The following is a 22,801-nucleotide window of genomic DNA, read 5'->3' as shown; positions in this document are numbered from 1 at the left end:
CCTATGAAAGTCAGGCCTTGTCCCGTTGCAGCCCACGGTAGTTCAACCATCGAGTCGACAAAGCTGCTTCCCGCCTGCTGGTCTGACCCCTGAGCAGTAAACTGAGAGCTGTTCCCCAAACAACAAGATGAGCCCCAAACCAACAAAAGTCATTTAAAGTGCATATTATGACACAATGCAAAAAGGATAGAAATGCAGGTAGACATGGTGTTACCTGATGGCATCACCTGCAGACATGTCTGTGCTGTTGGGTCCATTGGACGACTCTGGCTCTGCGTCACGCTGATATTGATTCAGGAAAAGCCAACAGTGTTTCACAGAGGAAGTCTGACTACTAATCATGCCTCATCTCAGCTATTATCATCACAATCCTGATAAAATGCTTTGCCTTAAATGGTAACATAAACCTCTCTATGTTCTCTATTTGTCCGTTTTCCTTTCAAACATACATTCATTTTAACCATCTTCATTTAGCTTTGCAACTACAATCCTTTTTTTAGATTTTTATTATAACCTGACAATGCAAATTAAGGATTGCTGGTTTCCTAATTTGGAAGATACAATTAGCTACAAAAAGGTGGCTCAAAATCATGAACAGTCAAGGCCACAGTGATGGATACTGCCACTGCATCGTGGAAAAACAAACCTCTAAAAGAGCCTGAAGGACCTCTTGACGATGCTTCTCCTGGGCCCGAATGTGGTCAGCTTGCTAAGACCATGGGAAAAAAACAGAGCATCAGCAGATTTCATGTCTGGTTAAAGTTAAGTTCTCCTTAGGACACTCTTTGGCCACACAAGCCGCATGGCTCTAGAGATGGCAGTGAGAGTCTGTCAGTCGGTCCACCGTTAAGGTCCTGACCAAAATCTCTCATAAAAACAATTGGATGGATTGCCATGAAATTTGATCCAGACATTCATTCAGGTGTTAATGACTTTGGAGTTGATGCCCTGCCTTCTCTTGTGTCACCATAAGTTTGACATTTACAGTTTTGAGTGAAATATCTAAACAACTATTGGATTGACTGTCATGAAATTTAACACATAAATGAATGTCCCTCTCAGGATGAATTCTAATAACTTTGGTGATATCCAGACTTTTTTATCTAGAAGGAATTTTCAAATTGTCCAATACTTTGGTTCATACCCAAATACCTGAAGAATGAATGACATCAGCCCCTCAGCAGGGCGTGTATCTAATGCTTCAGTAAGTAACAAAAGCAAAACTAAGTTGGTAAAGATGATGACCTGCTTAACATCAGCATGTTTGCATTATCTTTGTGAGTATGCTGGCATGCTAATGTCAGCATTTAAGCACTGCTGTGCCTACTGTAAGTACAGCCTAACAGAGTTGATAGCGTGGCTGTAGACTCTTGGTCTAGTTAACTTGTCTTCAAGGTCAATATGGATTTCATTTATTTCTTTAAAAAAGTGGTTTTGCATTACCTGTTTAATGAACTCATCTTCCTTCTCCACAAATGTTTCCAACACTTTTGCCACCTCAACTTTAAACCTGAACAAAAACAGACAATGATCTTAGCAGGAAATATTTCAATTCTCCAAACAAACTTTACTGATGTTGACTTTTGGCTCACCAGACCTTTCAGTTTCCTCTTCTGAGATGATGACCTTATCTCTGAGCTTGGGGTCGGCCTTATTTTCCCACCAGAACTTGTGTGTGTTCTTCCTGTGGTCTGTGCTGAAATCAGTCACATTTGAAATGTCAACCAACAACCAGAAGACAAAAGGCATGAACCACAGACAAATAACAACATGAGATGCAACTCAATTACAGCATAAGCTCAAGATGACCAAAAACAATGGCCTGAAGTTATTTTCTCATGCACACAACATAACGCAGATGATATCCTAAGGCTATTTACAAGGGTGGATATGGTGTGCTTTTAATAATTTATTGTGATATGGATTAATTGATGATGCTGGTATTGATTAATACTTTTGGATTCTCACAAATGTGGCAGCTGTTATAAATTAGCACAGAACCTGCTGTGACCTCCTTCTTAATTAACTGGCTATAGTACCTCTCATTAGCATAATTATGAGCCACTAAAACTGAGGTTATTTTTTTCTTCTGTTCGATAAGGATACTGTTCAAACCCTGGTGTGCTCTGTGGAGAACATCCTGTGGTTGTACTAGGTGCTCATGAAGCAAGACAACACTGACAACAAATTAAGATACAGTAAATAAAAGTTACTCACGTGGCCATGTGCTCTAATAGGCCTCCGTACAGCACTGTGATGTTGTTGTCTGTAACATTTCTTTCGATTTCAAGCGCACAGCAGTAGCACCAGAATGTCTCCTTGTGCTGAGTGCAATCAAACTTTTCTACTAGAGGTTTTTTCAGTGTTCGGCGGGCCTCCTTCACCTGGTAGACGGCAGACAGAAACACAGGAAACATAAATGTTACACTCTGAACTATAACTGATGCAGTCGGTAAAAACAACCCCGCAAAAAATCCTAAAAGTTAAAATGCTGTTTAGGTAATTTTGGAGGCTGTAGTGTGTGGTATTGTTTCTAATATTATTTTCCATCTGTTTTTATGTCACTGAATTATTGACGTGAAACAAAAATGGCGATTAGATCTCAACAGCACTGGTTACACTAATACATGGAGATAAGATGGTGAGCTTTTACATGATGAGGTGATGATGATTTATTAGGGTGCATTATATTGAATGGTGTTTCTAATATTTTATCCACTCCATTAACAGACATGAGAGGGGCAAAATATTAGGAACACCAGTCAATATAATGCACCTCAGTACACCACCACCACTTAGTACGACCTCAGTAATAAATAAAAAGTAAAATGATCACCTTTTTCACAATATCAACATGAAAATGTATAAACTCAAACATGTTAAAATAACACAATAAAATATATAGGCAGCAAAATATAACAAAGTAGAAATGACAGCAATGTTATGTTGGAAAGGGTGTAGGATTAAGTAAGGAACTTTTCTAGTCCCCGCCCTTTTTATCCTTTTTTCTTTTTCTTAATTTAAGCTCTAATCATCAAATCAAGACAACAAAATTATATTATTATAAACAAGATTGCACCTAATTAAGTGGCCGGTGACTGTATATATGATATACAGTACAGTGTTTTAGACTGTATAAATGCAAATACTTATTCTAGTCTTACTGAAAAACACTGTACCTTTACGGGTGTATGAGACAATAAATACGAATAGAAAACGAGTACGTGAAATATATTTAATGTCCTTAATGCTTGCACCTCACAGTGACCATTTTGCAGATGTTAACTCAATCCCAACTCAATCCCAAATCAAACATATTTCAGTGGATTAAATACGTTTTGTCAAGTCAAGTTCAGCAAGATGGCAGAAAATTTAAAACCCTGCACGAGTAAGAATCAGTTGATATTAACCTACTTACCTTTTCTAAGAATTTAAGAAGAACTACTCTCAGCCTGCTTTGATGATTTTTTCCGAAGATGTGTCCCTTTCCCGTGAATGTCGTCTGCCTACATATGGCACAGTAAAACGCGCCCATTTAGAAAGCATGTAAGAAACTTAAAAAACACACTAAAAAGCTGAGTTAAGGAATGACTCAGGGGAAATAACCAAGTATTTTGTGCGGTCTTATCTCCCCCAGCTAAAGCAAGGTAACACTTGTAATAACAGGAAGTGATTCCGTCTAGATTATGTTTCCCCTCTGAAACAGATCGGAGAGGTACATGCGGAACCTCTCAGCAGGACACGGGCACATTTCACTGGTAATTTACCAACAATGTCTTCAGCTCAGTATTTAAGAGAGTTCATCAACGAGAGACTAACTGCTGCTGCTGAAGAAATATTCAGAGTTTTTCACAAAACTGTCGTCGAGTATGAAGAAGAGATCGACCGTCAGCGCAGACTGCTGGATACCGCTTGGAAACCTGAAATTACGTTAAACAGGATAGGTCTGTAAAACCTTAAAGTTCCTTTAAAAAACAAACAGACAGATTTTGATAATATAATGTCCTTTCTTCTGTGTTCTTCCCTCTGTTCTCCTCCTCTCTGTTCTCCATTTATTTGCTCAATGTGCATTTTATTATATTATTGGTTACCTACTTCTTGTGTCCTTTTGTCCCTCCAGAGCTCCCACAGCAACATGTCTGTAAGGAGGAGAAGGAGGAGGATGTTCTCACTGACCAGCAGCTCTGTGACCAGGAGACAAACTCTAGTTTGGACCAAGTGGACCCAGAGCCTCCACAGATTAAAGAAGAGCAGGATGAGCTCTGCGTCAGTCTGGAGGGAGAGCAGCTGGTGCTGAAGCAGGAGACTGAAACCTTTATATCGACTGCTACTTATGAGGAAAATGAATATCAGACTCAGGACTCCAGTCTTGATGAAACTCAGAGTGCATTAGAGGATGAGCATGTTTTCAGCATACCAGTTAAAAGCTCTGAGGTACCAGAATTAAATAATGATGACCAGCTTCTCTCTCATAACTCTCATGTAGCTGAGAGCCAAGATCACAAAGGAGGCAAACAAGGAGACTCAGGATCTACTAGAAATACAGAGACAAAAGCACAAAAGAGACATTGTGAAAGTGAAAGTCACACTGACAATGAACACACCTCTACTATGTTAAAGACAAACAATAATACACAAGAGAGTTCTCACAGCAGTGAAAAGTCTTTCAGATGTGAAACTTGTGGAAACCAGTTTAAGCATATGTTCAATTTGCGAAGACACCTGACACTCCACAAAGGTGACGGACCAAAGAATTGTGGAATATGTGGGAGAGATTTCAGATTTAACAGTGGGTTAATGGCCCACATGAGAATCCACACAAGTGAGAAGCATTTCTTTTGCATCACCTGTGGGAAAAGATTCAGTCAGAGGTCAAACTTGAAAAACCATATGAGAACACACATAGTCGATGAGACAAACTCCAGGGAAACCTGTGGAAAAACATTTGACTTGTCATTAATCGAGAGGCATATGAAGACCCACAGAGGTCAGGGCCTGTTCCGTTGCAACACATGTGGGAAAAGATTCACTCAGAAGTTAAATTTGACAAGACATATTAATATGTACCACGGTGGTGAAAAGCTGAACTGCAGCATGAAGGATTCAGGGTAGGCCAAGACCAAAAAGACAGGTCCTTTTTTTGTTATAGAGACCAATATGACAAATTTCCAAAACACACCAGAACCCACACTGGTGAAAAGATGATGATAAGTAAAACCATCTTCGGTTTTGAGTTAACATTCATAATTTCCTTTTGAAACATTACCTCAATGCAATGAAAGAGTGTATTGGTGACAATATGACCAAGCTTTTGCAAATAACCTCAGTTGTTTTTCACCCCCTTGACATTACTGTTTATTTGTGAAGATCTTTGTTTAATAGTATACACAGTAGTGGTCGTCAAACTGATGGTTGATGACTGTCATCTTGTGGCTTTTGTTTATATTCTTAATGTACAGTCTGTACATAACAGGCTGATTTAGTAACAATTTGATGGACAGGAGATGACACTAAAAACTAAAAAGAGCGTCACATTTATAATGAAAGTTGACATGTAAGCTGTATTGTAATATTTCACTACATTTCCAAAGTAAATATTGCACTTAATATATTTTTTACACCAGTACATTTATTTAGACAGCAGGGCTTATTTTACTTGCTGATATTAGCCTGTCACAGATAAATCACTGTCAGCATTTATGTGGTCTAATTTTTTTTTTTTAAAGTTGCATAGGTAGCATTTTATGTATATTTGATCATTTTTCTTTATTCTGGTTTAATATACACGTTTTTTTGTTCTATTTTTTATTTAGTTATTAAATTCCTAATGAAGTTTACTGTTTCAGTGTACTGATGTCCTTTTTTACAATAACATTTATTGTTAATCTGTAAAATATCATGCCTCCACTTTTATCTTGTTGCAAAACAGTGCATCAGTCTATCCACTCAGTGCTGTTTTCAGAGCGCTGTGTCAGTGGTTGATTCTCAGTTCTGTGGGTCTCTTTCTAAATTAATCAGTGAATACAGTCTAGTCCTGCTCCATGTGAAAGGTGCCTCAAGATGACTTCTGATGTGATTTGGCCCGAGATTGATTGATCGAGGTCATCAGCCACCACCACCACTGTCTGGACTCCATGAGGGGATCTATCATGCTGCTGCTCAGTACTGACGTCCTTCGATTCAAAAATTCTCTCTGCAGAGTCCAAGCGCCAAAGGCTCTGACAATACCTAATCATTTATATCATCCGTATAATAAACATTCTTTTATTTCATTCTCTGGTCTCTCCTGATTGAAATATAATTACAGACAGGTTGTCAGTTCAAACAGCTGAGACAATAGCAGTGATTATTGGTCTTTAGTGGGAAGAAGAAGTAAGATCTGACAGGGTAGTCCTGTGTATTGATTGTGTTGCATTTCTTCTTTGATCACACTGGTTAAAATAAGACACAATTTTTATTGGGGAAAAGTAAAGTCACAATCACATGCACATTGTAATATAATTGAAAATGCTGAACATTTATTAATGCACTGTGTGAAATATAATGAAGAGTCAGTTTACAACAAAGGATGAGAGATGCCAAACAGATGGGGTTTGGAAGGGATACTAGGAACTATTGGTAATAAGGTGAGGGAAATTCAGAGGGGTAGTACAATTCTTAGCAAATAGTGGAATGTTTAACAAAATATAGTATTGTTTTGTAACATGGAAGTTCAATGTTTCCCTAAGTTCCCCTTCATACATCGGTTAATAAAACCAAATGAATTATGCAAAATCAAGAGCGTTTCTATACATAACAGATTATGATTTCAAATATAGCTTTGACAAAACATAATTGTTTTTGTATTTGATGTGAAGTCCCTTTGGGATCAATAAAGTCATCTCTATCTATCTATCAATCTGGTATATGTATATTATCACCTCATGAAGCAAAGTAAAATTAAAATGAATGCAAAAGATCACAAGCAAAGCATTTTGTTGTATATGTTTGTTCAGGCATTTACTGTATATAATGCTGACACTTTATGTCACTTTTAGTTTTTCTTATCATCCAATCAATGAAATTACAAATATCAGTTTGAGAAGCCATTATCAAAAAACATTTTATTGTCAATATAATATTTTTCAACACCATGTAGTACATCAGATACAATTGGTGTAAGTCATCAATACAGCAGCAAACAACAAAACCTGTATCTCAAATTAAACTGTGAGAACAATACAAACTGTATTGAAAATAAACAACAAAGACAAAAAGCGTGTAGTTGGCAATATACAAGATGAAGGATTTTAGTCACTAGACATCTGTATCTTATGTATCATCAGGACTCAAATCCAGAGTTTGGTCTTTACTGTCTGTCACTTTCCTCACAAGTAGCAGTCAACATGAAGGTTTCAGTCTCCTGCTTCAGCACCAGCTGTTCTATCTCCAGATTGGTGTAGAGCTCCTCCTGCTCCTCTTTAATCAGTGGAGGCTCTGGGTCCTCTTGGTCTAAACTAGAGTTCCTTTCCTGGTTGCAGAGCTGCTCATCAGCGAGAACCTCCTCCTCCTTACAGACATGTTGCTGTGGGAGCTCTGGAGGGACAACGAAGATGGAAATGATGGACTAAATGGTTGGTTTATCACTTTAAAGAAGACTGTGGAGGTCAGACCATTGTTTTTACCTTCTTATTGTGTGTGTTAAAGAGGAAAGTTCTTGTGTTATTCCTTACAGGGTCACTGTTCTCTGACTTAGCCTGGCTAAGATCGAAATAAGATAAAAGCGCCTTTTTTAAAGAATTCATTAGCATCAATGAATGTCTTAATCAATGGTTAATAAATAATTCACTAATGCTTTATTAATATTTCACAAACCATTCACATTAACACATAATGCATTGACACAATAACCTTTTATTAAAAGATTCATGACAAATGTAGATTATTATGATTAATTGAGGGTTAAATGACATTCTGATAAGTCATCAGGTCTTAATAGTTGTTGATAACATTTTCTAAGTCATCAGTAAGTGGTACTGTGTTCCTAAAGAATTTAAATGAAGTAAATGTTATTGTGGTATAAAAAGGGGAATTTTAGACAACCTGGCAATCCCAAAAACTAGGCTTATTAATGGATTGTAAAGTATTGATAGAGCACTGTGAATGATCGATTATGCCTTTGATTAATGCTCATGAATCCTTTATAAGAGGTACATTATGTACAACAACAAATGTAGACATCAGACAATGCTTAAGTTACCTTTTGATTCAGGTTAGGGGAAACATAAATAATGATATTTAGGAGTTGATTCTCTGTTTTTGCACCACTTACACTTGTGGAGAACTGTTACACATTGTAGAAAAAGCCTTAATGCTGTTTATTTCCACTTACAGATTTGTAAAACCTTTATTTAGCATTTGAAAACAGAAAATACTGCGAGGAGCAGATCAAAAACCACTGCACTTCTATCAAATCACTACATTTTTCTCAAGGAAGCTTTCTTGTTAATCTAGTCCAGATTTGGCAAATCACTGTCAGACAAATTAGTTTTTGATCGGGACCTTGTCTAATGTGATGTGAATGGAGAAATACAGGTTTCACAAATCTAAAAAGGGTAAGTAGTGCAAAAATAGACAATCAGCCACTGAATACCATTATTAATGTTTCCTAAGACTTTAACCTCAACGTTTCCATCAGAAATTAACTAACTAGCGTCGCATCATTACGAGCAAATGATTACAGTTATATATCTTAACAACTGTGGTGTTATATAAAGCTGATTATTCTGTTTCATACAGTTATAATCACCGCTTTACTACGGAGCCCGTAAAGGATCATGGTAAAAAAAAACATTTTTTAAATTGTGGCCACAATATAGCTATAACGTGCGCACGAAATACTAATTCGTGGCCCCGAGATACTAATTCGTGCGCACGTTATAGCCTACTTTTTTCTTGGCCACGAAATAGGTATAACGTACGCACGAAATACTAATTAATAATATTCATATTAATATCATTCCTGGGTGCTCGGTGCACTCTCAATGCCTCCCGTATTTCTGGTAACAGCTGCACATTGTAGAGCTCTGAAACTTTAAACTTGATGCAGCTGAATTATGCTCAAGCTCTGACACTGTCCTATGAAATCACTTTAGTTTTCGGCAGATCAAAGTGGAATGATTTTTATTGATCAGATATTATCTGTGGTAAGAATTGCGCAATTTTCTAATCAGGGTTCTATTAGCTGTACTATAGCAGTGTAAAACGGACTTCAGCAAATCAGGACCAAGCATGAAACATCATCAAAGTGTTAACATAATGGTTTAAAGGAATTATAGCACATTTCGTCAGACTGATCAATAATATAGTATAGTATCTGTGATTTTATTGAAGGACAAATTTCCAGAGAACACTACAGACACATTCAGTAGTTCAGTCAGAGCAACAACAACAACCTGCAAATCAATACAAACTAGATTCTGATCACTGATAGGCTATAGGTTCCCTTGGCAACGTGATACATACAGTGAGCGTTATTGTAACTGCACGGCTTCGTCCGGTGGCATCATTAAATGCTGCGGTTCATATAACCTATGTGTTCCCTCAGCTGAGAGTCTGACACACATGATGCTACTTTCAAAGGAGATGATCAGGGACAAAGGCTTTTTAACTTGGGTAAAGTTAGAAAGAGATTGGCAGATTCGAACTTCAGCGATCAATAGCTCATAAACGAAACATTGTTAAAACATAAAAAATGTCTCTTTCCTATCGTAGTAAGGTAAAATATTGATTACAAACTCATTTTCGCCAAAACGAGTCGCCATCCAGGCTGCAGGAAATACATTGCTCTCTATGCGCTGTGTGCGGAGAGGCGAGCGCTTAGGGACCGTCTACAAAGTGCAGTACCAAAGCAAAAAATATTCAATATCTCCACTTTTATTCACTGTAGTCTCACCAAATTCACTATACACAACAACGGTCATCTGATAATCACACTACAACAGTTATTTCATAAAAAATCTTTTTGCATATTATTGGGGAATTTTATTGTGAAAAATCGTCAATAGCGTTAATATTATACAGTGTAGGATGACCAAAATCATGCTACACAACAAGGGTCACCAGATAATCGGACTACAACAGTTATTTCAGAAAATGTGTTTTTGCATATTTTTGGGGAATTTTATTGTGAAAAATCGTCAATAGCGTTAATATTATACAGTGTAGGATGACCAAAATCATGATACACAACAAGGGTCACCTGATAATCATACTACAATAGTCATTTCAGAAAAAAAAAACTTTTTGCATATTTTTGGGGAATTTTATTGTGAAAAATCATCAATAGCGTTAATATTTTACACTGTATACTCACCAAAATCATGCTATACAACAAGGGTCACCAGATAATCATACTACAACAGTTATTTCAGAAAAATGTGTTTTTGCATATTTTTGGGGAATTTTATTGTGAAAAATCGTCAATAGCGTTAATATTATACAGTGTAGGATGACCAAAATCATGATACACAACAAGGGTCACCTGATAATCATACTACAACAGTTATTTCAGAAACATTTGTTTTTGCATATTTTTGGGGAATTTTATCGTGAAAAATCGTCAATAGCGTTAATATTATACAGTGTAGGATGACCAAAATCATGATACACAACAAGGGTCACCTGATAATCATACTACATCAGTCATTTCAGAAAAAAAATCTTTTTGCATATTCTTGGGGAATTTTTTCGTGAAAAATCGTCAATAGTGTTAATATTATACAGTGTAGGATGACCAAAATCATTCTACACAACAAAGGACACCAGATAATTGGACTACAACAGTTATTTCAGAAAAATGTGTTTTTGCATATTTTTGGGGAATTTTATTGTGAAAAATCGTCAATAGCGTTAATATTATACAGTGTAGGATGACCAAAATCATGATACACAACAAGGGTCACCTGATAATCATACTACAACAGTTATTTCAGAAACATTTGTTTTTGCATATTTTTGGGGAATTTTATTGTAAAAAATCATCAATAGCGTTAGTATTATACAGTGTAGGATGACCAAAATCATGATACACAACAAGGGTCACCTGATAATTGTACTACAACAGTTATATCAGAAAAATTTGTTTTTGCCTTTTTTTTGGGGAATTTTATCGTGAACAATCGTAAATAGCGTTAATATTATACAGTGTAGGATGACCAAAATCATGATACACAACAAGGGTCACCTGATAATCATACTACAACAGTTATTTCAGAAACATTAGTTTTTGCATATTTTTGGGGAATTTTATCGTGCAAAATTGTCAATAGCGTTAATATTATACAGTGTAGGATGACCAAAATCATGATAAACAACAACGGTCACCTAATAATCATACTACAACAGTTATTTCAGAAAAAAAATCTTTTTGCATATTTTTGGGGAATTTTATCGTGAAAAATCGTCAATAGCGTTAATATTATACAGTGTAGGATGACCAAAATCATTCTACACAACGAGGGTCACCAGATAATTGGACAACAACAGTTATTTCAGAAACATTTGTTTTTGCAAATTTTTGGGGAATTTTATCGTGAAAAATCGTCAATAGCGTTAATATTATACAGTGTAGGATGACCAAAATCATGCTACATGACAAGGGTCACCTGATAATCATACTACAACAGTTATTTCAGAAAAATGTGTTTTTGCATATTTTTGGGGAATTTTATTGTGAAAAATCGTCAATAGCGTTAATATTATACAGTGTAGGATGACCAAAATCATGCTACATGACAAGGGTCACCTGATAATCATACTACATCAGTCAATTTAGAAAAAAAATCTTTTTGCATATTTTTGGGGAATTTTATCGTGAAAAATCATCAATAGCGTTAATATTATACAGTGTAGGATGACCAAAATAATGCTACATGACAAGGGTCACCTGATAATCGTACTACAACAGTTATTTCAGAAAAATGTGTTTTTGCATATTTTGGGGAGTTTTATTGTGAAAAATCGTCAATAGCGTTAATATTATACAGTGTAGGATGACCAAAATCATGCTACACAACAAGGGTCACCAGATATTCGGACTACAACAGTTATTTCAGAAAAATGTGTTTTTGCATATTTTTGGGGAATTTTATTGTGAAAAATCGTCAATAGCGTTAATATTATACACTGTATACTCACCAAAATCATGCTATACAACAAGGGTCACCAGATAATCATACTACAACAGTTATTTCAGAAAAATGTGTTTTTGCATATTTTTGGGAAATTTTATTGTGAAAAATCGTCAATAGCGTTAATATTATACAGTGTAGGATGACCAAAATCATGATACACAACAAGGGTCACCTGATAATCATACTACAACAGTTATTTCAGAAACATTTGTTTTTGCATATTTTTGGGGAATTTTATCGTGAAAAATCATCAATAGCGTTAATATTATATAGTGTAGGATGACCAAAATCATGCTACACAACAAGGGTCACCAGATAATTGGACTACAATAGTCATTTCAGAAAAAAAAAACTTTTTGCATAATTTTGGGGAATTTTATTGTGAAAAGTCGTCAATAGCGTTAATATTATACACTGTATACTCACCAAAATCATGCTATACAACAAGGGTCACCAGATAATCATACTACAACAGTTATTTCAGAAAAATTTGTTTTTGCATATTTTTGGGGAATTTTATTGTGAAAAATCGTCAATAGCGTTAATATTATACAGTGTAGGATGACCAAAATCATGATACACAACAAAGGTCCCCTGATAATCATACTACAACAGTTATTTCAGAAACATTTGTTTTTGCATATTTTTGGGGAATTTTATCGTGAAAAATCGTCAATAGCGTTAATATTATACAGTGTAGGATGACCAAAATCATGATACACAACAAGGGTCACCTGATAATCATACTACATCAGTCATTTCAGAAAAAAAATCTTTTTGCATATTTTTGGGGAATTTTATCGTGAAAAATCGTCAATAGTGTTAATATTATACAGTGTAGGATGACCAAAATCATTCTACACAACAAAGGTCACCAGATAATTGGACTACAACAGTTATTTCAGAAAAATGTGTTTTTGCATATTTTTGGGGAATTTTATTGTGAAAAATCGTCAATAGCGTTAATATTATACAGTGTAGGATGACCAAAATCATGATACACAACAAGGGTCACCTGATAATCATACTACAACAGTTATTTGAGAAACATTTGTTTTTGCATTTTTTTGGGGAATTTTGTCGTGAAAAATCGTCAATAGCGTTAATATTATACAGTGTAGGATGACCAAAATCATTCTACACAACAAAGGTCACCAGATAATTGGACTACAACAGTTATTTCAGAAAAATGTGTTTTTGCATATTTTTGGGGAATTTTATTGTGAAAAATCGTCAATAGCGTTAATATTATACAGTGTAGGATGACCAAAATCATGATACACAACAAGGGTCACCTGATAATCATACTACAACAGTTATTTCAGAAAAATGTGTTTTTGCATTTTTTTGGGGAATTTTGTCGTGAAAAATCGTCAATAGCGTTAATATTATACAGTGTAGGATGACCAAATCATGATACACAACAAGGGTCACCTGATAATTGTACTACAACAGTTATATCAGAAAAATTTGTTTTTGCGTATGTTTGGGGAATTTTATCGTGAACAATCGTAAATAGCGTTAATATTATACAGTGTAGGATGACCAAAATCATGATACACAACAAGGGTCACCTGATAATCATACTACAATAGTCATTTCAGAAAAAAAAAACTTTTTGCATATTTTTGGGGAATTTTATTGTGAAAAATCATCAATAGCGTTAATATTATACAGTGTATACTCACCAAAATCATGCTATACAACAAGGGTCACCAGATAATCATACTACAACAGTTATTTCAGAAAAATGTGTTTTTGCATATTTTTGGGAAATTTTATTGTGAAAAATCATCAATAGCGTTAATATTATACAGTGTAGGATGACCAAAATCATGATACACAACAAGGGTCACCTGATAATCATACTACAACAGTCATTTCAGAAAAAAAATCTTTTTGCATATTTTTGGGGAATTTTATTGTGAAAAATCGTCAATAGCGTTAATATTATACAGTGTAGGATGACCAAAATCATGCTACACAACAAGGGTCACCTGATAATCATACTACAGCAGTCATTTCAGAAAAAAAAATCTTTTTGCATATTTTTGGGGAATTTTATCGTGAACAATCGTCAATAGTGTTAATATTATACAGTGTAGGATGACCAAAATCATGCTATACAACAAGGGTCACCTGATAATCATACTACAACAGTCATTTCAGAAAATAAATCTTTTTGCATATTTTTGGGGAATTTTATCGTGAAAAATCGTCAATAGCGTTAATATTATACAGTGTAGGATGACCAAAATCATGCTACACAACAAGGGTCACCTGATAATCATACTGCAACAGTCATTTCAGAAAAAAAATCTTTTTGCATATTTTTGGGGAATTTTATCGTGAACAATCGTAAATAGCGTTAATATTATACAGTGTAGGATGATCAAAATCATGCTACACGACAAGGGTCACCTGATAATCGTACTACAACAGTTATTTCAGAAAAATGTGTTTTTGCATATTTTTGGGGAATTTTATTGTGAAAAATCATCAATAGAGTTAATATTATACAGTGTATACTCACCAAAATCATGCTATACAACAAGGGTCACCAGATAATCATACTACAACAGTTATTTCAGAAAAATGTGTTTTTGCATATTTTTGGGAAATTTTATTGTGAAAAATCATCAATAGCGTTAATATTATACAGTGTAGGATGACCAAAATCATGATACACAACAAGGGTCACCTGATAATCATACTACAACAGTTATTTGAGAAACATTTGTTTTTGCATATTTTTGGGGAATTTTATTGTGAAAAATCGTCAATAGCGTTAATATTATACAGTGTAGGATGACCAAAATCATGATACACAACAAGGGTCACCTGATAATCATACTACATCAGTCATTTCAGAAAAAAAATCTTTTTGCATATTTTTTCGGGAATTTTATCGTGAAAAATCGTCAATAGCGTTAATATTATACAGTGTAGGATGACCAAAGTCATTCTACACAACAAAGGTCACCAGATAATTGGACTACAACAGTTATTTCAGAAAAATTTGTTTTTGCATATTTTTGGGGAATTTTATTGTGAAAAATCGTCAATAGCGTTAATATTATACAGTGTAGGATGACCAAAATCATGATACACAACAAGGGTCACCTGAAAATCATACTACATCAGTTATTTCAGAAACATTTGTTTTTGCATAGTTTTGGGGAATTTTATCGTGAAAAATCGTCAATAGCGTTAATATTATACAGTGTATGATGACCAAAATCATGCTACACAACAAGGGTCACCTGATAATCATACTACAACAGTCATTTCAGAAAAAAAATCTTTTTGCATATTTTTGGGTAATTTTATTGTGAGAAATCGTCAATAGCGTTAATATTATACAGTGTAGGATGACCAAAATCATGCTACACAACAAGGGTCACCTGATAATCATACTACAGCAGTCATTTCAGGAAAAAAAATATTTTTGCATAGTTTTGGGGAATTTTATCGTGAACAATCGTAAATAGCGTTAATATTATACCGTGTAGGATGACCAAAATCATGCTACACGACAAGGGTCACCTGATAATCGTACTACAACAGTTATTTCAGAAAAATGTGTTTTTGCATATTTTTGGGGAATTTTATTGTGAAAAATCGTCAATAGCGTTAATATTATACAGTGTAGGATGACCAAAATCATGCTACACAACAAGGGTCACCAGATAATCCGACTTCAACAGTTATTTCAGAAAAATGTGTTTTTGCATATTTTTGGGAAATTTTATTGTGAAAAATCGTCAATAGCGTTAATATTATACAGTGTAGGATGACCAAAATCATGATACACAACAAGGGTCACCTGATAATCATACTACAATATTCATTTCAGAAAAAAAAAACTTTTTGCATAATTTTGGGGAATTTTATTGTGAAAAGTCGTCAATAGCGTTAATATTATACACTGTATACTCACCAAAATCATGCTATACAACAAGGGTCACCAGATAATCATACTACAACAGTTATTTCAGAAAAATTTGTTTTTGCATATTTTTGGGGAATTTTATTGTGAAAAATCATCAATAGCGTTAATATTATACAGTGTAGGATGACCAAAATCATGGTACACAACAAAGGTCACCTGATAATCATACTACAACAGTTATTTCAGAAAAATTTGTTTTTGCATATTTTTGGGGAATTTTATCGTGAAAAATCGTCAATAGCGTTAATATTATACAGTGTAGGATGACCAAAATCATGATACACAACAAGGGTCACCTGATAATCATACTACAATAGTCATTTCAGAAGAAAAAAAATCTTTTTGCATATTTTTGAGGAATTTTATTGTGAAAAATCGTCAATAGCGTTAATATTATACACTGTATACTCACCAAAATCATGCTATACAACAAGGGTCACCAGATAATCATACTACAACAGTTATTTCAGAAAAATGTGTTTTTGCATATTTTTGGGGAATTTTATTGTGAAAAATCGTCAATAGCGTTAATATTATACAGTGTAGGATGACCAAAATCATTCTACAAAACAAAGGTCACCAGATAATTGGACTACAACAGTTATTTCAGAAAAATGTGTTTTTGCATATTTTTGGGGAATTTTATTGTGAAAAATCATCAATAGCGTTAATATTATACAGTGTAGGATGACCAAAATCATGCTACACAACAAGGGTCACCAGATAATCCGACTACAACAGTTATTTCAGAAAAATTTGTTTTTGCATATTTTTGGGGAATTTTATTGTGAAACATCATTAATAGCGTTAATATTATACAGTGTAGGATGACCAAAATCATGCTACACAACAAGGGTCACCAGATAATTGGACTACAACAGTTATTTCAGAAAAATGTGTTTTTGCATATTTTTGGGGAATTTTATTGTGAAAAATCGTCAATAGCGTTAATATTATACAGTGTAGGATGACCAAAATCATGCTACACAACAAGGGTCACCTGATAATCATACTACAACAGTTATTTCAGAAAAAAAAATCTTTTTGCATATTTTTGGGGAATTTTATTGTGAAAAATCGTCAATAGCGTTAATATTATACACTGTATACTCACCAAAATCATGCTATACAACAAGGGTCACCAGATAATCATACTACAACAGTTATTTCAGAAAAATTTGTTTTTGCATATTTTTGGGGAATTTTATTGTGAAAAGTCGTCAATAGCGTTAATATTATACACTGTATACTCACCAAAATCATGCTATACAACAAGGGTCACCAGATAATCATACTACAACAGTTATTTCAGAAAAATTTGTTTTTGCATATTTTTGGGGAATTTTATTGTGAAAAGTCGTCAATAGCGTTAATATTATACACTGTATACTCACCAAAATCATGCTATACAACAAGGGTCACCAGATAATCATACTACAACAGTTATTTCAGAAACATTTGTTTTTGCATATTTTTGGGGAATTTTATCGTGAAAAATCATCAATAGCGTTAATATTGTACAGTGTAGGATGACCAAAATCATGATACACAACAAGGGTCAAATGATAATCATACTACAATAGTCATTTCAGAAAAAAAAAACTTTTTGCATATTTTTGGGTAATTTTATTGTGAAAAGTCGTCAATAGCGTTAATATTATACACTGTATACTCACCAAAATCATGCTATACAACAAGGGTCACCTGATAATTGTACTACAACAGTTATATCAGAAAAATTTGTTTTTGCGTATGTTTGGGGAATTTTATCGTGAAAAATCGTAAATAGCGTTAATATTATACAGTGTAGGATGACCAAAATAATGCTACATGACAAGGGTCACCTGATAATCGTACTACAACAGTTATTTCAGAAAAATGTGTTTTTGCATATTTTTGGGGAGTTTTATTGTGAAAAATCGTCAATAGCGTTAATATTATACAGTGTAGGATGACCAAAATCATGCTACACAACAAGGGTCACCAGATATTCGGACTACAACAGTTATTTCAGAAAAATGTGTTTTTGCATATTTTTGGGGAATTTTATTGTGAAAAATCGTCAATAGCGTTAATATTATACACTGTATACTCACCAAAATCATGCTATACAACAAGGGTCACCAGATAATCATACTACAACAGTTATTTCAGAAAAATGTGTTTTTGCATATTTTTGGGAAATTTTATTGTGAAAAATCGTCAATAGCGTTAATATTATACAGTGTAGGATGACCAAAATCATGATACACAACAAGGGTCACCTGATAATCATACTACAATAGTCATTTCAGAAAAAAAAAACTTTTTGCATAATTTTCGGGAATTTTATTGTGAAAAGTCGTCAATAGCGTTAATATTATACACTGTATACTCACCAAAATCATGCTATACAACAAGGGTCACCAGATAATCATACTACAACAGTTATTTCAGAAAAATTTGTTTTTGCATATTTTTGGGGAATTTTATTGTGAAAAATCGTCAATAGCGTTAATATTATACAGTGTAGGATGACCAAAATCATGATACACAACAAAGGTCACCTGATAATCATACTACAACAGTTATTTCAGAAACATTTGTTTTTGCATATTTTTGGGGAATTTTATCGTGAAAAATCGTCAATAGCGTTAATATTATACAGTGTAGGATGACCAAAATCATGATACACAACAAGGGTCACCTGATAATCATACTACATCAGTCATTTCAGAAAAAAAATCTTTTTGCATATTTTTGGGGAATTTTATCGTGAAAAATCGTCAATAGTGTTAATATTATACAGTGTAGGATGACCAAAATCATTCTACACAACAAAGGTCACCAGATAATTGGACTACAACAGTTATTTCAGAAAAATGTGTTTTTGCATATTTTTGGGGAATTTTATTGTGAAAAATCGTCAATAGCGTTAATATTATACAGTGTAGGATGACCAAAATCATGATACACAACAAGGGTCACCTGATAATCATACTACAACAGTTATTTGAGAAACATTTGTTTTTGCATTTTTTTGGGGAATTTTGTCGTGAAAAATCGTCAATAGCGTTAATATTATACAGTGTAGGATGACCAAAATCATTCTACACAACAAAGGTCACCAGATAATTGGACTACAACAGTTATTTCAGAAAAATGTGTTTTTGCATATTTTTGGGGAATTTTATTGTGAAAAATCGTCAATAGCGTTAATATTATACAGTGTAGGATGACCAAAATCATGATACACAACAAGGGTCACCTGATAATCATACTACAACAGTTATTTCAGAAAAATGTGTTTTTGCATTTTTTTGGGGAATTTTGTCGTGAAAAATCGTCAATAGCGTTAATATTATACAGTGTAGGATGACCAAATCATGATACACAACAAGGGTCACCTGATAATTGTACTACAACAGTTATATCAGAAAAATTTGTTTTTGCGTATGTTTGGGGAATTTTATCGTGAACAATCGTAAATAGCGTTAATATTATACAGTGTAGGATGACCAAAATCATGATACACAACAAGGGTCACCTGATAATCATACTACAATAGTCATTTCAGAAAAAAAAAACTTTTTGCATATTTTTGGGGAATTTTATTGTGAAAAATCATCAATAGCGTTAATATTATACAGTGTATACTCACCAAAATCATGCTATACAACAAGGGTCACCAGATAATCATACTACAACAGTTATTTCAGAAAAATGTGTTTTTGCATATTTTTGGGAAATTTTATTGTGAAAAATCATCAATAGCGTTAATATTATACAGTGTAGGATGACCAAAATCATGATACACAACAAGGGTCACCTGATAATCATACTACAACAGTCATTTCAGAAAAAAAATCTTTTTGCATATTTTTGGGGAATTTTATTGTGAAAAATCGTCAATAGCGTTAATATTATACAGTGTAGGATGACCAAAATCATGCTACACAACAAGGGTCACCTGATAATCATACTACAGCAGTCATTTCAGAAAAAAAAATCTTTTTGCATATTTTTGGGGAATTTTATCGTGAACAATCGTCAATAGTGTTAATATTATACAGTGTAGGATGACCAAAATCATGCTATACAACAAGGGTCACCTGATAATCATACTACAACAGTCATTTCAGAAAAAAAATCTTTTTGCATTTTTTGGGGAATTTTATCGTGAAAAATCGTCAATAGCGTTAATATTATACAGTGTAGGATGACCAAAATCATGCTACACAACAAGGGTCACCTGATAATCATACTACAACAGTCATTTCAGAAAAAAAATCTTTTTGCATATTTTTGGGGAATTTTATCGTGAACAATCGTAAATAGCGTTAATATTATACAGTGTAGGATGATCAAAATCATGCTACACGACAAGGGTCACCTGATAATCGTACTACAACAGTTATTTCAGAAAAATGTGTTTTTGCATATTTTTGGGGAATTTTATTGTGAAAAATCATCAATAGCGTTAATATTATACAGTGTATACTCACCAAAATCATGCTATACAACAAGGGTCACCAGATAATCATACTACAACAGTTATTTCAGAAAAATGTGTTTTTGCATATTTTTGGGAAATTTTATTGTGAAAAATCATCAATAGCGTTAATATTATACAGTGTAGGATGACCAAAATCATGATACACAACAAGGGTCACCTGATAATCATACTACAACAGTTATTTGAGAAACATTTGTTTTTGCATATTTTTGGGGAATTTTATCGTGAAAAATCGTCAATAGCGTTAATATTATACAGTGTAGGATGACCAAAATCATGATACACAACAAGGGTCACCTGATAATCATACTACAATATTCATTTCAGAAAAAAAAAACTTTTTGCATAATTTTGGGGAATTTTATTGTGAAAAGTCGTCAATAGCGTTAATATTATACACTGTATACTCACCAACATCATGCTATACAACAAGGGTCACCAGATAATCATACTACAACAGTTATTTCAGAAAAATTTGTTTTTGCATATTTTTGGGGAATTTTATTGTGAAAAATTGTCAATAGCGTTAATATTATACAGTGTATGATGACCAAAATCATGCTACACAACAAGGGTCACCTGATAATCATACTACAACAGTCATTTCAGAAAAAAAATCTTTTTGCATATTTTTGGGTAATTTTATTGTGAAAAATCGTCAATAGCGTTAATATTATACAGTGTAGGATGACCAAAATCATGCTACACAACAAGGGTCACCTGATAATCATACTACAGCAGTCATTTCAGGAAAAAAAATCTTTTTGCATAGTTTTGGGGAATTTTATCGTGAACAATCGTAAATAGCGTTAATATTATACCGTGTAGGATGACCAAAATCATGCTACACGACAAGGGTCACCTGATAATCGTACTACAACAGTTATTTCAGAAAAATGTGTTTTTGCATATTTTTGGGGAATCTTATTGTGAAAAATCGTCAATAGCGTTAATATTATACAGTGTAGGATGACCAAAATCATGCTACACAACAAGGGTCACCAGATAATCCGACTACAACAGTTATTTCAGAAAAATGTGTTTTTGCATATTTTTGGGAAATTTTATTGTGAAAAATCGTCAATAGCGTTAATATTATACAGTGTAGGATGACCAAAATCATGATACACAACAAGGGTCACCTGATAATCATACTACAATATTAATTTCAGAAAAAAAAAAACCTTTTTGCATAATTTTGGGGAATTTTATTGTGAAAAGTCGTCAATAGCGTTAATATTATACACTGTATACTAACCAAAATCATGCTATACAACAAGGGTCACCAGATAATCATACTACAACAGTTATTTCAGAAAAAATTGTTTTTGCATATTTTTGGGGAATTTTATTGTGAAAAATCGTCAATAGCGTTAATATTATACAGTGTAGGATGACCAAAATCATGATACACAACAAAGGTCACCTGATAATCATACTACAACAGTTATTTCAGAAACATTTGTTTTTGCATATTTTTGGGGAATTTTATCGTGAAAAATCGTCAATAGCGTTAATATTATACAGTGTAGGATGACCAAAATCATGATACACAACAAGGGTCACCTGATAATCATACTACAATAGTCATTTCAGAAAAAAAAAATCTTTTTGCATATTTTTGAGGAATTTTATTGTGAAAAATCGTCAATAGCGTTAATATTATACACTGTATACTCACCAAAATCATGCTATACAACAAGGGTCACCAGATAATCATACTACAACAGTTATTTCAGAAAAATGTGTTTTTGCATATTTTTGGGGAATTTTATTGTGAAAAATCGTCAATAGCGTTAATATTATACAGTGTAGGATGACCAAAATCATTCTACAAAACAAAGGCCACCAGATAATTGGACTACAACAGTTATTTCAGAAAAATGTGTTTTTGCATATTTTTGGGGAATTTTATTGTGAAAAATCGTCAATAGCGTTAATATTATACAGTGTAGGATGACCAAAATCATGCTACACAACAAGGGTCACCAGATAATCCGACTACAACAGTTATTTCAGAAAAATTTGTTTTTGCATATTTTTGGGGAATTTTATTGTGAAACATCATTAATAGCGTTAATATTATACAGTGTAGGATGACCAAAATCATGCTACACAACAAGGGTCACCAGATAATTGGACTACAACAGTTATTTCAGAAAAATGTGTTTTTGCATATTT

At 33.7% G+C, this 22,801-nt stretch overlaps 3 protein-coding genes across 3 annotated transcripts in view; 1 reads left to right on the top strand and 2 right to left on the bottom strand.

The window, feature by feature from the left end:
* Positions 1-3,641, bottom strand: cenatac (centrosomal AT-AC splicing factor; the record flags this gene model as incomplete). Its single annotated transcript, XM_062416975.1, is given in 7 exon segments — positions 1-108; positions 215-282; positions 647-709; positions 1,444-1,510; positions 1,598-1,696; positions 2,218-2,384; positions 3,419-3,641. Coding segments are annotated over 7 exon segments (689 nt in total), but the record flags the coding sequence as incomplete, so codon positions are not given.
* Positions 1-22,801, bottom strand: part of erap1b (endoplasmic reticulum aminopeptidase 1b) — a 154,132-nt gene that overhangs the window by 52,724 nt on the left and 78,607 nt on the right. The gene's annotated exons all lie outside the window — the stretch shown is intronic.
* On the top strand, positions 3,773-5,760 carry LOC133979390 (zinc finger protein 846-like). The gene is made up of 2 exons (XM_062417903.1): positions 3,773-3,944; positions 4,121-5,760. The coding sequence occupies exons 1-2, from the start codon at positions 3,773-3,775 to the stop codon at positions 5,110-5,112; spliced, it is 1,164 nt and encodes a 387-aa protein (XP_062273887.1). The 3' UTR covers positions 5,113-5,760.

The sequence above is a fragment of the Scomber scombrus genome, chromosome 4 (assembly GCF_963691925.1).
Source record: "Scomber scombrus chromosome 4, fScoSco1.1, whole genome shotgun sequence".
Classification (NCBI taxonomy): domain Eukaryota; kingdom Metazoa; phylum Chordata; class Actinopteri; order Scombriformes; family Scombridae; genus Scomber; species Scomber scombrus.
Note: the sequence above shows the minus strand (reverse complement) of the source record. Positions and strands in the feature narration are given on the sequence as shown.